At 42.7% G+C, this 17,569-nt stretch overlaps 1 protein-coding gene across 2 annotated transcripts; it reads left to right on the forward strand.

Annotated features, from left to right (window-relative positions):
- The first annotated feature begins 515 nt into the window (after positions 1-515).
- LOC106979028 (zinc finger protein 426-like) lies at positions 516-16,681 on the forward strand. Of its 2 annotated transcripts, none has more exons than XM_053219935.1 (8): positions 516-1,454; positions 5,037-5,103; positions 7,944-8,041; positions 8,535-8,620; positions 9,250-9,376; positions 10,446-10,526; positions 11,055-11,137; positions 12,195-12,333. In XM_053219935.1, the coding sequence occupies exons 1-8, from the start codon at positions 1,439-1,441 to the stop codon at positions 12,282-12,284; spliced, it is 648 nt and encodes a 215-aa protein (XP_053075910.1). In that variant the 5' UTR covers positions 516-1,438; the 3' UTR covers positions 12,285-12,333. The 2 variants fall into 2 exon arrangements, with proteins under 2 accessions (XP_053075910.1, XP_014932273.3); XM_015076787.3 differs by having other exon boundaries at positions 580-1,454; positions 12,263-16,681.
- Positions 16,682-17,569: the final 888 nt, after the last annotated feature.

The following is a 17,569-nucleotide window of genomic DNA, read 5'->3' on the forward strand; positions in this document are numbered from 1 at the left end:
CTAAGTCTTGAATAGATGTGACACTCAGTCCTGCACAAAGGCCATCCAATGAAAACCACAGCAAACGTGATTAGGGGAGCAACTTTATAACCATGCCTGAAGAGAAGAATGCCTGGTATCAGTGCGATCTCACAAAAACAGATATGCATATTTGACACAGAAAAAGGAAAGATTTACAGGAACTGTCATAACAATGAAAGCAAGGCGTCAACGACTAGACTTCAGCGTCGTGTCCAACGTAAATGACAATGAGGAAATCAAGGCCTAGAGATGGGATGGACTGAATGCGGTAGACAGACTATGTGATGGACTGTCGGGCTTAACGATAAGGGACGTGCAGGGAGGCCGGCAGGAAACCATTTACTGCCCAGGCTGTGGGGTGAACCCATTGGCGCCCTGCGGGGAACTGGCCTCGCCCCCCGCCCGCCCCCGCCCGTAGCCGCGCCCCCATACCTGGTTCCTGCCCCAGCCGTGTCCTCCGGGCGGGATCCAGGCCTCAGGCCCAGCGCGAAGCCCACGCTCGAGGGAAGCCCAGTTCCGCCGTCTGATGTGGAAGTCCCGCCCCTCGATTCCCGGCAGGAAGCGGAAGTGGCGTCACGCGCTCGCCGGGGTCTCCGGCAGCTTCTTGGCGCAGCGTTGAGCCCGTTGGGCTGGTAGCGATCGGACGTGGGCCGGCCGTGGTGGGGAAGGCGTGAAGGGAGGCAGGACGTGGGAGTCCAAGGCCGGTTTTAGTCGGGGTCGGCGGTGGTCCTGCTTAACGGCCGGGCCGCGCGGCTCGCATCCGCCTAGACCGCCCGACAGGCCGCTGAGGCCGGCGGTTCTGGCGCGGAGCCGCTGTGGTCCTGCTGGGAGGGCGCGTGCGCGGGGTGTTCGTGGCCACTGTGCTCGCCTGTCCTGCAGTGTGCAAGCGGCCTTTGTGACTTTTGTCCCAAAGGAAAAGAGTTTCTGCTGCTGGGAGTGGCCCAGACTCCGCCGCGTTACTCGCAGCCTCAGGGACCCGGCCGGTGAGCGTTCTGGAAAGTTGGTTCAGCGGGGCCTGTGTTTCCTTTCGGGGGGGAAGAGGCAGTTTTATCTGAGAATGTGGCTTTGTCTGCGCTCGTCTTTTCTTCGGGACACACTGTCTTAGGCAGGTGATAAGCTTTTTCGGATGTGTGTAGTGTGCATGTTTCAGTACCTAATTATACACACGTGCTCCACTGGTCTTTGTACTAGAGAAACAGTTTTCACGTCGCTTTTCCTGAGACCCTCCTGAGCCTATCCATTCCCACCAAGTTGCAAGCCAGGGACTTCGGGAGAAAAGAATGGAGGCGTGAATACTCCATTTTCAGAATAACTGGATTTCCCATTAACAGGGCATTTGGACTGTTTTCCATTTAGTGGAAAGACATTTTTCTTTCATAACATCTTAAACCTGAAGGAAATGTAAGCAACTACTGCTATGAATGTGCGTTCAGGTAGGTTCACCCATTTTTGCATTTTGCGTGGTTGCTCTCTCTAGATAAATGTATTTTTCAGTGGACTGTTTGAGAGTAAATAGGAAATAAATTGTAGATGATGCTTGACCTTCAAATACTTAGTAACGCATCTCCTAAATATAAGGACATTGTGCTACTAAAACCATAATACATTGATTCCACCCAAGAAAATGAAAAATGTTATCTAATATCTGCTCTGTAAAAACTAAAGTTTTTCACATTGTTTCAAAATACGTTTTTGGATGTTTCGGGATCTAGGATACAATCAAGGTTTATATGACAAGTTTTTATGTCTCTAAGTCTCTTTAAAGCTAGAGCAGGGGGGTGCCTGGGTGGTTCAGTGGGTTAAGCCTCAGACTCTTGATTTCAACTCAGCTCATGAGATCCAGCCCTTTGTTGGGCTGACAGCATGGAGCCTGCTGGGATTCTCTCTCCCCGTCTGTCTGCCCCTCCCCGGCTGGCGCGTGTGTTCTCTCTTGAAATAAATAAATATTAAAAAAAAAATAAAGCTAGATCAGAGCCATTTTTTCTTCATAATACTGACTTGGAAGAGTCACATGTTCTTTGAAAACTTGTACTTAATGCTATTTGTGATTTTATTTCCATGGTGTGTTTAAATGTTTTCTTTATTTCTTGGAATTTTAGAAAGTGGTAATTGGGTTCAGTATAGAGTTAGTAGACTTTTTGTCTGAAAGGACAGAGGTAGTACATAGCAGGGGTGCAAGAGCAGCTGGCTCTGGGGTTCTAAAATCCCAGGTTCTAAAACAGACCGGGTTCTGTTACTGGCTGCTTACAAAATCAGAGAAGGGAGTATCGTTGAAACACCACAGGAATGTACGTCAGTAAGGCCCATGCCACGAAAATCAGCTACCTAAAGACTAAATTGTAATGTTACCCTGTAATAATTTGTATATTAATCAAAACAGGAAGGACATAGGAGAAGTGAAAGGCTAGTGTGTGTGTGTGTGTGTGTGTGTGTATAGTGTATAGTGTATAGTATACAGTATATATAAATAAACACATGCACATAAATAAACAAATACAACAAGCATAGACAAAACATGTCAACCCAGTATATTTTAGGTTTAGTTTAGGTTTCTGGAATTGGCCTTGAGGTGATTGTCCATCGTTCACTTCTTCAAGGCTAATCCCCTACTTCCAGGCCTTGGGTACGTTGGGTGTTGGCATTAGTCTTTGCAGTTCCCCCAGCAGTGTTTGTATTATTTCTGGATGATTATGTCCAGTGGTGGGGTATTCCAGGATCCTCCTTTTAGATTTTCCTGCCATAATGGTTCTTACGCTACGGGTCAGAGATCAGGGAATTCTGCCAGTTGCCAAGAATGTCTGTATTGCAATTACACATTTAGACGCTGGTGAAAGAAAACCACAGAGTGGTAGCTTGCTGCAGCTGGGTTTAATCTGAGTTCATTGGAGTTAAGACTTTTTAAAAAGTTATCTACCACCAGCCTCCACTTTGACTTGGTGGTGTGCCACAGTGATATATTGGATCCTTAGTACTTAGTGTCATCTTAGAGGTGGTGTGGAATAGTATTTTCTTTTCCCCCGTGTATAGTCATTCTCATGAATGCTTATATGAAGGATCTGTATGAAGATTTTTAGTATGGATTGTGGTGATGGTGCAAAATCCTTTGCTGAAGGGGTTCTAAGTTTGTTCGTCTATGTCTGGAAGTTGGGTAGTGGGCTGTGATTTTCCACTGGGGTGAGTCAAGTCAGAGTTTTGGTTATTAGAGACTTATTCTTACAGACATCAAGTAAAATTCTAGTACACAGGTTGGCATACTGTGGACCCTGGGTCAAATCTGGCCCTCCAGCTATTTTTGTACGTAGAGCTTTATACAAACTTAAATGTATTCATTGGTTCTTTGAAACCACAATGACAGAGTTAAATATAGCACAGGGACTATTTGGCCTGCGTTGCCTAAAATGTACTGTATGGATCTTCAGAGGAAGTTTGTTGACCTCTGCTATACTAGGCTGCCTGTCTGTTTCGTTGCAAGGGACTAATTAGTTTCTGATTAGTTAGCCACCACTAAAGATCTCTGCAGGACAAAGCATTCTGATTTCCTGTTTCATTCTCACTGGTCTTGACAGTTCATGTGCCCACTTTGTCTTTGGTAATTAAGTGTTGCCTACTTGACTTCTGCTACTCTGGGTCCTCATCATTCCTACTGAAATCAGGGAGTCCATCTCAGTGATGGTATATCACCTACAATCATACCTGAAGTATAGAGGAGAATAACCACTTAGGCTTCAAGGGTGAAGGTGCTCCACTTACCCGTTTCTCAATAAAGTTGTGGAAAGAGTGTTCTGTTCCCTCAAGATGGGATGGGGAATGGGGGCTGTGTATCACACATGATAAATCCGTTGCAACATTCCTATCTCCCTAGGATTTGCTCCTTCACATTTTGTTGTGGAGTTCTGCTGGTATGTGAACTCTTTCTGCTGGTATGTGGGTCACCAATGAGTCTGTGGTGCCATCTAAGCTGTTAGAGCTTTCCCCAGATCCATGAGCTAGAATGTATTAAACCCAGACTGTCTAAAAAGCGCACCCATGTCAATGAATTTGGCCCAGTTTATTTGTTGTATTTCAGCCTTCTAGCTTTGGCATGCTTACAACTGTTTCTCCCATAGGGTACCCAGATTTCTTCTCCATATTACTGGAGTTGGAACTATTTTGTTGTGCAAGCTATTTTATCTTGCACTGTGTTGTATTCCTGTTACTGTGGATAGTGAACTGAACTACTTATGTCACCAGGGGCATAGCACGTAGTTTGGGTGGGTCTTGAGGAGGAGCATTTGCTTCCAAGACTTCTAACCCAAGTGAGATTTTTCCTCAATATTTTTAAGCAGAGGAAGGGTCATTTCAGAAACGAAAGGGCAGGATAATTCCCTAATATGGGAGAGTCAGTGTCTTATGGATTCAAGATTGTGAGCTTCCTGTTGGTCCAACTAGATGTCCCCATTCCAGTGTTCAAGTACTCATTCCTCTCTCATCAGTGCCCTAATTTTCACACGAACAACTAGTTGAGACAGCCATTCTAATTGTGGTGTTACTTTTACCTGTGCAATTAAATTTCATGTTTGATTTTCAACAGTGTGAGTTCCGTGGCCACAAGAAATGTGCTTTTTAAGAGCTGTCTTGAAGCTTTCTGGTTCTCAGACCTTGAGTTGAGCTTGTCGTAGTAAATCTGAGCATGTCATTTGGTGTGCAAGTCCAGCCATAAGAATCCTTGTACTCATCACTAGTGAGGTAGCAGCCAAACATAGCATTTACTTGGACTCCCAAGCAAGTGCTTTTGTTTGCCTGTCTTCACAATGAGCTACAGGTGATAGCTTGATTTTCATAACGCAGCTGAATGTCTTTCCCATTGTCAGGGAGCTTAGCTCCTGGCTCCAGAACAAAGACTTGATGAAATCACACACTTGATGAATCTCCACATCTTATCTCTACCAGTGTACCTCCTGCAGTCACTGTCCGTCTCAATTTTGTATAAGTCTGGGTGTATGATCAGGAGACAAAAATCTCTCCTTGATTTCTAGATCTACATGGGAAGAGTTTACAAAGATGTAAAGAGCACTCTATCCTAGAATTGAACAGAATAATAAGGTAAGATTTGTAGGGGTGCCTTCTCCCCAAGACTGAGTCACATCTTATTTGTGAAGGTATCATTGCAGTCCATTGCTTGTGAATAAGTTGGCTGGGTTTCCTGGGGCAGAGGTGGTCAGCAGGCATTGGGCAAGCATTTGGAATGCAGACAAGCCAGGTATCCACAGGAAATAAGTGTTCAATTTGCAGACATTCCTGGCTGGTGGGTAAGTGCTCAGAAGACTGAGATCCCCATACACTTGTATTTCTAGAATAATTAACTGCATTTCCCAACACTTGGGATATATACTTTGTTAGAGACTGTTCTTTAAGTGTAATCTAGATGGAGACACATTAAGTGATGTAAAGTAGCTTAGTAGGTCTTGGTCAACAATCACTGGGTGCCCTCAATGAGCCAGGCCCCGTGACATGTACTGGAAAATAATGTTCTTCAAGCAGATGTAATGCTACCCTTAATATGCAAAGAGCTCTCCAAAAGAATGGAGATGCTGACAGGGGATGCTCCTGTCAGACAGCTTTTTGGGGAGATGAATATATTCTGTATTTTCCTTGTACTGCTCATTACACGAGTAAACATAAGTGTCAGAGCTCATCCTCAGAATACTTAAGATCTACGCATTTCATTGCATAGCACTTATATCTCAGTTAAAAAGAAAAACCAAAAGGAAAAATGTACAGGTGTGGCACGAAAGTAAACACATTTGGGTCTGTTCAGCCCAAAGGACTTCAGTTTGAGACCCCTGGCAGTAAGTGCAATCTGTACGAAGCATTTGAGATGCAGTGTTTGTGGCAGCATGTAATTTCAGGGTTCTGGTCTTTTCATGGATAGAATGAAGTATCTTGGGTTGTGAGGGTTATTTTGGTGTATGGTAATGAAACTGGAACTTCCAGTGTTTGTCATCACTTGGATAGCATTCTGTAGATCAGCATTTGGGCTGCTGTTCTGTGTTTAATTTATTAAAAAATTACTAATTTTTAACGTAGGAGTTATCCTTTGAACTGTATCAGATTAAAAGATAAAGTGAGTAGGAAGCCTTGTTAAGAAAGGAATAAAGGGGCGCCTGTGTGGCTCAGTCAGTTAAGCGTCCAACTTCGGCTCAGGTCGTGATCTCACAGTCTGTGAGTTTGAGCCCCGCGTCAGGCTCTGTGCTGACAGCTCAGTGCCTGGAGTCTTCTTCGGATTCTGTGTCTCCCTCTCTCTCTGCCCCTCCCCTGCTCATGCTCTGTCTCTCTCTGTCTCAAAAATAAGTAAAAACATTTTTAAAAAGTTAAAAAAAAAAGGAATAAAAATGACATAAAAACTTGGTGAAAAACAGAAGTGATAATAGGAAAAAGGAGGTTCTCCAGGAAGACTTCTAAATAGACCAGTGTGAAGCTGTCTGATTTGGCATTGCTCCTTTGCCGGGGTGAGAGGAAGTCCATAAACCTTAACTGAACTGAGCCTCAATTAGGATCCACTGAGGCTGTTGAATACTTGTAATGTCTTCTGAGTTTTATAAAACCTTTCCACCATTATTTTTCTTATCTTTTTGGGTTATTTAGAATAGCTTATGGTTACTTGCCTTGTTTGTCCTTACCTTGCCCAAAAGAAATCCAAAATATTCGTGTATACATTTGTGTTTGTATATAGGATACTCGATTTTCTCACCTGTTTGAATTTTTGCAACAATGATTGGATGAATCCATTTATAATTGAGTATGTTGTCTCTTTGGAATGTTGGGCCATTAAGCCCTGGGACATTTGCTGTATATATCACTGTTTTCTACGTAGTGCCTAGCACAAGACCACAATTTCTTAATTATTTGTGGAAAGAATGAAGGAATAAGCCTATTATGATAACTTAAAAGGAGGTTCAGGGCTCCAAGCCACTCTAAGCTCCATCAAATGAAGCCCAAGGGTGTTAACCAAATAGAACACTTCATTTTTATCCTCTGTGTACTATCCAGCAGTATTCTAGGCCAGTGCTGTCCAATGGAAATACAAATGTGTAGGTCATGTATATGAACAAAGCTTTCCTATACCTGTAATAAAAAAAAAAAAAGGAGATACACTTTATCCCATCTATTCAAAATATTTCAGCATGTAACCCATATAAAAATTGATTTTAAATTATTTTCGTCATACCAAGTAGTGAGAATTCATTGGACATAAAATTTTTGTGACATGTACTTGATATGTGTTTGAATCGTGTAATAAATACAGTGGAGAAAGTAGATGTAAGTTTACCCAACCATATTTAAGTTCTCTAATAAGTGAATCTGCAAATGAGTTTTACATTTAAAATATAAAAATAAATAAAACTTAAAATCCTGTTTTACTGACTGCCTATCAAATACTCAATAGCATATGTAGCTGCTGGCTACCAAAATGGACAATGCAAGTCTAAAATGATGTCTGATTATTATTTGGGAATAAGAACCTCAGGAGATCAAACATTAGAGACAAGCCTATCTACATTAAATTGTGGATCTCTTTTTTACTAATTGGAAGGTGTTGGACAAATGATTAGTGTTCTATCTCTCTAATTTTATCAGCTATTAAGTAGGGCTAATGATACCTATTGTAGAGAATTGTTATGATAATCAAGTGAGCTGATATACATAGAGCTCCTAGTGAGAAAATGTGTCACATATCCTCAGGAAATTGTAATCGATGTTATTGACTTTCATACCATAGATTATACCATTTTTAGTGAATCTCACATATATCATCTGCAGAGAGAGAGGTAATGTATGATGTTTGATTGATGGATTAGTAATGCTTGCTGATTAATGATTGATGTGGAAAAACTCCAATTAACCCTGTGTCAAGAGTAATGAAAATTGCCATATTTACTTAGATTCTTAAGTTGCACTGAAGTGATCTTGGCATCAGATTTCGCATCAGGCAGATTTCACCATCAGTGTCCCAGGATGGCAGCCATTGATTTGACCCATGGTAAGTCATTGTTGATTCTCATTTTCAGAGGATTCTTAAATGTAACCCCTATACAGTATAGGGTCCAGGGATCTGGGCCTAAGCAGTTAGGCTGCTGGTTCATTAGAACTAAAATTTGCCAGAGAATGCTGTTCTCTAAGTCAGCTTCCTGGTGTGTGTGCTTTGGGAGTTGGTGCTGCATAATCCCATTGATGAGTTCTGTTATCTTGGGCAAATAATCAGATTTCCCAGGGATTGGGTTTCCATACCTGTAAAATAAGACTGTGGCCCCTTTCTACATGGGCAGTGTGTCTGGCACATTCTTTTTGTGGCTTCAGGTGTGGCTGGGCTACTCTGGTATTTTATGGCAATAGTGTGTATTTGCATGAGATTTCTTGAGTGTGTAGGGATATATGGGACTCTCAGAATAGGATGGAATGACTTTCAGGTGGGTGATTCTGGGAGCTATGCTTGTGTTGCATTCTAAGAACCTAAGTGTTATTTTTTCCCTGAGATCTTTCTAGAGATCATTTTCCCCTTCATGAGGAAAACACAGAGGCAGAAAGGATGGTGGCTGTCTGGCTGAAAAATTATCATCAGGTAAGAAATAATCACATCAATCAACAGAATGCCGTATTTACATCTACCAGGTGGACACATTCCTTCTAGGCACATCTATGTCCTGAGCTTCCTAAAGCAAATAAAGCCCCATGCAAGGACTGAGTCCCGAATTGAAGCTTCCCTGGAAGTGGAAATTCATTGAAAAGGGATTACAGTGAAAAATAGTCTCAGTATTTCAGTAATCAATCCTGAAGCTCAAGGATTTCAAGTGCAGGCTTCCGCCTTGTTGTGTGCTCTGACATGGTAAGATGTAAGTGTCCTTTTCTTAAAGAATTCAGTCATTTTATGCTGTTTATCGAGAATCTGTAGCGTGCTCAGAAGTCTATTGCAATAGAGGGAAATAAGAAGAGAGCTCCTACTCTGGTTATGCTGAGATAAACTCATGTTTAAAATGTGACATTAAAACCATATGAGTGGAGAGGAGCAGTGAGTGAGTCTAGATCGAGAGAAGAGTACCTAGGACCACAGAACCATGAGATGATAATGAGAAATCTCCTAACCCTGCATCGGTATTGAGTCTCCCATCCTGAAAAAACGTGTTCCTTTGGGGTTTTTTGGTGAACGTTGGTGGGGATGTTTCTTAGGCCAACCCCGGTGTGATGATTTAGATTTCAGTGACCTTTGACGACGTGGCATTGGACTTCACCCAGGAGGAGTGGATATTACTGGACCTCTCTCAGAGAAACCTATACAGAAACGTGATGCTAGAGAACTATCAGAACCTGGTCACAGTAGGTAAGTAAGGCTGCCACCATTCCTGATATGGATCATGTACTTAATGTGTTTCCAGGCTTGGTGATACCTAATCTGAAACAGAATTGGAAATAGGAGATGCATAGTCCCTGCACTAATGGGCTGTAATCTGCAGTGGGTATTCTGGAAATGTGGCCGTAGGGCCCACAGTAACACCATCGCTCTGCTAAGAATTTATATTCTCAGACTCCATTTTTGACATTCTGAATTATAAAGCTGGGGTTGTTGCCCCATCTTCTATGTTCAGTAAGCTATCCTGACGATTGTGATGTGCTCCAATGTTTGAGACCACTGCTCTAGTGATTTCCCCATCAGAAAAGGAAGATCTCCTTTCCTTACCTCCTTTATTTCCTTTGTTTTTTTTTTTTTTATGTTTATTTATTTATTTTGAGAGAGAGAGTAGGGGGAGGGAAGAGAGAAAGGTAGGGAAAAAATTAGGGGGGTGGGGGGGACAGGGAGAGAATCCTAGGCTTTGACAGTGCAGAGCCTGATGGAGGGCTCGAACTCACAAACCACGAGACTGATTTGACCTGAGGCAAAGTCGGATGCTTAATCGACTGAGCCACCCAGGTGCCCCTTCTTTATTTCCTATTTGAATAAATGTCTTATGCTTTTTAAATATATATGTACGTTTGTTTTGGCTTTCAGGGGTCAGAGATAATGATTTTTTGTCACAGAAAGGGAGCATTTGCCTTTTTGGTCCTTTGGAATAATTTCACTGCTTTCATTAGAAATAAGAGTTTTAGGGGCATCCGGGTGACTCAGTTGGTTAAATGTCCAACTCTTGATTTTGGCTCAGGTTGTGATCTCATGGTTCGTGAGTTCAAGCCCCACATCCAGCTCTGTGCTGACGGTGCAGAACCTGCTTGGGATTCATTCTCTCTCTTCCTCTCCCTCTCCCTCTGCTCCCCTCCCCTGCTTGTGCTCTCTCTGTCTCTCAAAGTAAATAAGAAACCATTAAAAAAAAAAGAAATATAGTTTTGGATTCATCAGAAGCCTTGTGATCTCTTGCGTGAGTCTCTCCTATTAATGTACCTTTTCCTGTGGACAGAATATCAACTGTCAAAACCTAAGCTGATCGCTTGGTTGGAACAACAAGAGCTAAGGGCAGTGGAGCAGGGTATTTTGCAAGGTGAGTGTGGTGACAGACATCACTGGTGAATGAGAAGCATGTCACTGGTCAATCTGAGGTATGACATCTTTGCAACTTTAATGTGTAACATTTTTAAGATACATTTTGTCTCAGGGCTGAAGCCATTCGTCTTTGATGTTTTGGGATACCTTCAACTTCCATCAGTCTTCTATTGAAAATTTCTGTGATGTCACAAATGACCTGGTTCTTCTACAGGTTTATCTTTGGCGTGTCCTTGTTGTCCACATGTTTTTCATGTGTCTACTTGATAATATTATGTTACCTGGATAATATTTTGATAGTTTCACATCATATTTGGTTTTCAGAAAGTTGTTTTTTAGTAAGCCACTAAAGTGTGTTCCCACACACTTTTCGTTGTATTTTTCCCATGAACAAACTGATGCAGTCTTTTTTCTTTCTCATTTCACTAATTTTAAAATGAAAATAAAACTGAGTCTTCTTTTAAGATTGTTTAGCCTATGGTTTATTTCTACAGATGTTTGAATCTGTGTCTTTGTTTTACTTCAGAATGGGAGACAGGACTTCAGACTAAAGGGTCAAAATCTCACCAGGATTTTTTTGGAGGAAAAACAGCCAGTGAAATACAAAAAGTAAGACTGATTTGAGATATTTCTTTTCTTTTTTTTTTTTTTAAGTTTATTTATTTATTTTAAGGGAGAGAAAGAGAGCGAGCGGGGGAGGGACAGAGAGAAGGGGAGAGAAAGGGAATCCCAGGCAGGCTGCACACTGTCAGCCTGAGTCAGGGCTTGAACCCACAAACCATGAGATCATGACCTGAGCTGAAATCTGATGCTTAACTGACTGAGCCACCCAGACACCCCTTTTTATGATATTTCTTCTATTCCGCATTCAAAAAAGATTGGTAGTTCTGTTATAAAAACTCAGTGCAGTTTGGAGATATTTGAGACAAATGGCATTGACCAAAGACAAAGCAGTCAGAGATACTCTGAATATGATGATTTAGGGTTTATAATCTAAATCTGTTTTGAAAATTGTTGATTCCTCGATACCACAAGTACACATTCCCCAAGATATAACTTGTCATTGAGTCTTTAAACATTTTCATGAAATTTTACTAGAAGGGTGCCTGGGTGGCTCGGTCGGTTATTAAGCGTCCAGCTTCAGCTCAGGACATGATCTCACGGTTCATGGGTTTGAGCCCTGCGTTGGGCTCTGTGCTGACAGCTCAGAGCGTGGAGCCTGCTTCAGATTCTGTGTCTCCCTCTCTCTGTGCCCCTCCCCTGATTGCACTCTGTCTCTCAAAAATAATAAACATTAAAAAAAAAGTTAGGGGCTCCTGGGTGGCTCAGTCAGTTGAGCGTCCAACTTCAGCTCAGGTCATGATCTTCTGGTTCGTGGGTTTGAGCCCCAAGTTGGGCTCTGTGCTGACAGCTCAGAGCTTGGAGCTTGCTTCAGATTCTGTGTCTCCCTCTCTCTGTGCCCCTCCCCTGCTCACACTCGTGTGCGTGCTCTCAAAAAAAATAAATACATAAACAGATAAATAAATCAATTTTTACTGGAATGATCACGAGAGTAGAATAATGGCATCAGTTTTTGGCAGAGGAATTCCCTGGTTTAACCTGAAAGAAATCAACAGGAACTGTATTTATGTAATAAAAGTGGTAAGAGTCCTTATCATGTTTTTAGCATTATAAGGTTGAAACTTACCATCAGTCTGAAAACGCTGTCATCATCTTTCATCCCTTCATCAACAGGAGAGGACCCACCATGGAGTAGAACTCTCTGACTGTCAGCAAAGTGGGAAAGACTTGAGGAAGCACTTCAACATTAAGACACACGTGAGAACTCAAAATAGAGAGAACGCTTTTGAGTGTAACCCGTATCACAATGGCTTCCTTACTCCGCAAAAGAAAAACTCTACTAGAGAGAAGCTTTCTGAGTTGAATCGGTGTGGTAAAATCTTGCGCCTGACTCCACCTATCATGTATGAGAGAACCAGCCTGGCAGGGAAGTCTTTGGAATGCAGCGACTGTGGGAAAACATTCATTAATCATTCCCATTTTCAGGCGCACATGAGGATTCACGCTGGAGGAGATTTTGATGAATGGAAGCCGTTTATAAGAGCTTCAGTCTTCTCAGCAGGCCATACTGAACATGTGCAGACACACACTCAAGAACCCCATGAATGTAAACAATGTGGGAAATCTTATGCAGATTCCAAGTGCCTCAATAATCACATCATTCGACTTCACACTGGAATAAAACCCTTTGAATGTAGTGAGTGTAGGAAAGCCTTCGCTACATCCTCCCGTCTTTATGTGCATTTGAGACTTCACACCGGAGAGAAACCCTATCGATGTAAAGAATGTGGGAAACACTTCCAGTGGCCCTCGCTCCTTCGTAAACACGTTCGAACTCACAGTGGTGAGAAGCCCTATAAATGTAAGGAATGTGGAAAAGCCGTCAGTCGTTCATCAGTTCTTAATGAACATTTGAGAATTCACACTGGAGAGAAGCCGTATAAATGTAAGGAATGTGGGAAACGTTTCACTTGGCTCTCGGTCCTTCGTAAACATGTTCAAACTCACAGTGGTGAGAAGCCCTATAAATGTAAGGAATGCGGGAAAGCCCTCAGTAGTTCCTCAATTCTTAATGAACATTTGAGAATTCACACTGGAGAGAAGCCGTATAAATGTCAGCAATGTGGGAAAGCCTTCACTAATTCCTCACGACTTAGTGTACATTTGAGAACTCACACTGGAGAGAAACCCTATCAATGTAAGGAATGTGGGAAAGCTTTCGTTTGGCCCTCAGTCCTTAAAAAACATTTACGAACTCACGGTGGAGAGAAGCCCTATGAATGTGGTGAATGTGAGAAAGCCCTTGGTAGTTCCTCGTATCTTCATGAACACTTGAGACCTCACACTGGAGACAGACCCTTTCAATGTGGTGAATGTGGGGAAGCCTTTAGGACTTTCTCCTATTTTCATAGCCATTTGAGAAATCACTCTAGAGAGTAACCCTGTGAATGTAAGCACTGTGGGCAAGCTTTCACTGCTGCTTTCATCTGGATTCAACACTTAAGAATCCACACTGGAGAGAAGCCCTGTTGATGTAAGGAATGTGGGAAAGACCTCACTTGGTCCTCCAGCCTTCACAAGCGTATACAGACTCACAGTAGAGGGAAGCCCTGTGAGTGTACGGGATGTGAGAAAGCCTACACCACTTCCACAACTGCAAATACACATTTGAAGTCCCACTGGAGAGAAGCCTTTTGAGTGTACACACGAAGGGGAGGCGTTCACCGTTTGCTCAAGCTGAACTCCATGCGTAAAAACTGATACCGCAGAGCAACCCCTTAGACATAAAGGAGTGCGAGAAAGCCTTCACGTCATGGTCACAACGTAACACCTAAAAAATGCACCATAGATTATGTACAGAATAATTGTGACCAAATTTGTTACCCAGTTGATTTCAAAAACATGACCACCACACTGGGGGAAAACTGTATGAATATGAGGAATGTGGAAAAGTCTCTAGGTGTCCCACTGAATACATGAAAAAACTCACTAATTAGATGCCCCGTGAAGTTAAGCAATGTGGGAAGGCAACCAGTCTCCTACAGAGCACGCTGGAGGAACACAGTGAAGTGGTTAAATGTAAGAGACGTGGAACTCAGCTTATAGGATGGGTTTATATATCTGTTATGAACATGTGCCACTCTGCCCTGACCATTTTGGGGAAGGGTCTGGCTTCCTGCCCCTGAGAGTTTGCTGGTCTAGTTTCTACACCTTGGTTGCAGCCTGGTCCCAAGTGAGACTACCACCGTTAGACTTAATGCTGTTCAAGCCACCCGGGTTGTCTGGTCGCGTGGACCTTGTCTAATACTGTGAAGACGATGAACATTTGAAGTAGTTAGTTCACTGCTCAGAGAGTCCACCGATGGTGCCTCATGGAGGTGAAGGTGTGGGGGTGGTATATGTCTCTAAATTTCCTGAAAATGCTCTTGGTTCTGTCTCACACCTGATCTTTCTGGGTCAGAAAAGACTTTAGAAATGGTGAGGGTTATACACCCAGATTTCATAGCTCTGCAAAGAGAGCTACACACCCAGTACTGGGTTAGAAAATACTTTCAATCTCAGTGTGCGGAGAGATTGGGAACAGAGCTCCTAGATCACCACAACCCGGAAGAAACCAATTATGTTTGCCTGTGTTTAGAAATAGCTGCAGCTGGCACGTGACTTGCTGGTTAGTTTCTCATCCTTTCATATGTGGGAGATAGAGAACCCTGTGAATATGGCAAGTCCTGATAATCTGAAGTACTTGCTGCCACCACTGGCAGTTCTTCAAATTGACCTTTGGATAGAGACGCAGAATCCACCAGAACCTTGTTTCCGTACTGAGTTGACACATTCATACACTCGTGACCCTTGAGCAGCCTTTAGTTTTGTTGTGGGTGGCCTTGGAGGCCACAGCAGCTTAATGTCATGTTCGTTTGGGTTTAAACCAGTGGAGTACACGCCGAGTCAAATGTAGTGATGATCCTGATCAGAAGTGACCTGGGCACATTTGTCTTAGGTTTATGTTTGGAGGAGGTTGGGATATGAAGTGATTCTCTTGGGTGTAGGTGGGGGTGTAGGCTTCACTGCTTCGTGTGGGTTGCAGTGTAGAATACGCCGGCCTTCGGTGGCATCATTGGATTATTGCAAAACCTACCTGTCCTCGTTCCAACGATCTGATACCCTCATCAGTAACATCTGTGTTTGTCAATAACCACGCTTGCCGACTTTTTGTCTCATTAGGATCCTCTTTTCGTAGTCTGATTGTCTCTTCCTTAATAGGAATGTCTTCTAGATGGGGAAATGTAAAGCACTTTCCACCTGGTGGGTCTCACTGCTGTGACCTCCTTTTCCTATGGGAGAAGCCTGGCAGTGTAGTTCAGTTCTGCTGGAACCATTCTTCCCAGAGAAGCTTGATTGCCTCAGTGATGTACACTGTGGTACCCCCCATGCTGGACCCCTTCATCTACAGCCTGAGGAAAAGGATGTGATGGGGGCCCTGGGAAGTCTTCACCTAAGAGAGATGGGCCCTGATGGGCCACTGGTCTCAGAACCGAGAGGATATTGTGGGCCCCAAATGCAAATGTTGTGGATTTAAATCTTGTGGTTATTTTTCTCTTGTAATAGAAACTTCATTTCCTCTGTTCCCAGAGCACCCATGACGTGCTTGTATTTGTCTTTGTCTTTGTTTCTCAACAACCTCTTTAGTAGTTCCTTTGTTACCTCCCTTCCCTAATTACAGTTCCAAAATTCTTTGGTCAGATTTCCTGTAGCCATTCCTGACATGGCCAACATTAGATGTGAAACACTTCCATCAAGTGCTGGCCTGCTTTCCTCAACTGCCCTCTCAAATGTTGATACTCTTCAAGTGCATTTATTTGGGTGCATTATTCACATGAAGAAGGGGCATGAAAAGGCTACTACAGTTGTAATTAAAGTCCTTGCCATGTCAAAACTGTTCATCCTGTTTTACATGTATAATTTCATGCAATTATGATGTTTCTTACAGAGATGTTCTCATTTACCCCATTTCCCACAAATAGCTTGTGATTGCAATGGATCCTACCATAGAAACAAGGGATGTGATTTTCAACTTCCAGTGTAGGAACGTGATTTGAGTGGTAGTTTGCTTAGGAGTTTCTATGTAGTATGTTGCACAGAAGTCTGAGCTACTGCCTCATTCTTTGCCTTCTGTCGTCCTCCTATCAATCCCTCTTTTCTTATCCATGTTTAATTGCACCTTTATTTTCCATCATTGCTACCTTAAGATATGCCCCAGGACCTCAGGTGGAAACTCCTTTTCTCATTGCATGATTGGCAGCTGGTGGAGGGAAAGAAGAATGAAAAATGAGTGTTTGATGGGTAGAGGTTCCCTTTGGGAATATGAAACCATCTGGAAACAGCGGTAATGGTTGCACAAAACAAAAACAGAAAAAAAAAACCCAATGTATTTGATGTGAACAGAATAGAATTGTACACCTAAGTGTTTAAAATAGTGAATTTTGTTACAGATATTTAAACACAATAAAAAAGTAACAAGAAGAAAAGACTGAGATTCCTTTCTGATAATATCTTTAATTCTGTAATAAGGTAATAGGCAGTTGCTGGGATTTTTTAGAGAAATCTTTTTTTTTTTTAATTAAAAAAGATTTTTTTAAATGTTTATTTTTGAGAGAGAGAGACACAGAGACAGAGCACAAGTTGAGGAGGGGCAGAGAGAGGGAGACACAGAATCCAAAGCACATTCCAGGCTCCAAGCTGTCAGTACAGAGTCCGACACAGGGCTCAAATGCATAAACTACGAGATCGTGACCTGAGCCAAAGTCGGATACTTAACTGACTAAGCCACCCAGGTGCCCCTCGAGAAATCTTTTTTTTTTTTTTTTCCAACATTTATTTATTTTTGGGACAGAGAGAGACAGAGCATGAACGGGGGAGGGGCAGAGAGAGAGGGAGACACAGAATCGGAAACAGGCTCCAGGCTCTGAGCCATCAGCCCAGAGCCTGATGCGGGGCTCGAACTCACGGACCGTGAGATCGTGACCTGGCCGAAGTCGGTCGCTTAACTGACTGCGCCACCCAGGCGCCCCGGAGAAATCTTTTAATACTAGCCCTGAACAGTCTAGAACAGAATCTCAAAAATTCAATATTGACATTCTGGTCTGTTTAATAATTTCTTGTGAGGGCTGCCCTGTGTAGTGTAGACTTTTAAAAGATCCCTGTTGTCTACCCACTAGGTGCCAACACATACGTGTGACAACTAAAAATGAGGACTAGACATTGCCTTTGCATAGGGGGCCAAACCAGCCTGACAACCGCTGGAGAAAAATTCTATGGGTGCTAGAGTCGATAGTGTTAGCTTTTACACTGATGGCAATAAGAGGAAGAAAATTGTGGGGAGGATAAAACATCAGTTTAATCTTGGAAAGGGTAAGTTGAGGAGCCTACAGAACACCTCACTGGTAACAGAATATCAGAGGTCAGATTTACTCGTGTGTCCAT

Source organism: Acinonyx jubatus, chromosome A2 (assembly GCF_027475565.1).
Source record: "Acinonyx jubatus isolate Ajub_Pintada_27869175 chromosome A2, VMU_Ajub_asm_v1.0, whole genome shotgun sequence".
NCBI classification, from domain to species: Eukaryota; Metazoa; Chordata; class Mammalia; order Carnivora; family Felidae; genus Acinonyx; species Acinonyx jubatus.

Bases quoted from the DNA above. Each gene is read 5' to 3' on its own strand.
- LOC106979028 (XM_015076787.3), top strand. The intron at 5,104-7,943 runs GTAAGATTTGTA...ATATTTACTTAG, and splicing joins GAATTGAACAGAATAATAAG to ATTCTTAAGTTGCACTGAAG. The intron at 9,377-10,445 runs GTAAGTAAGGCT...TCCTGTGGACAG, and splicing joins TCAGAACCTGGTCACAGTAG to AATATCAACTGTCAAAACCT.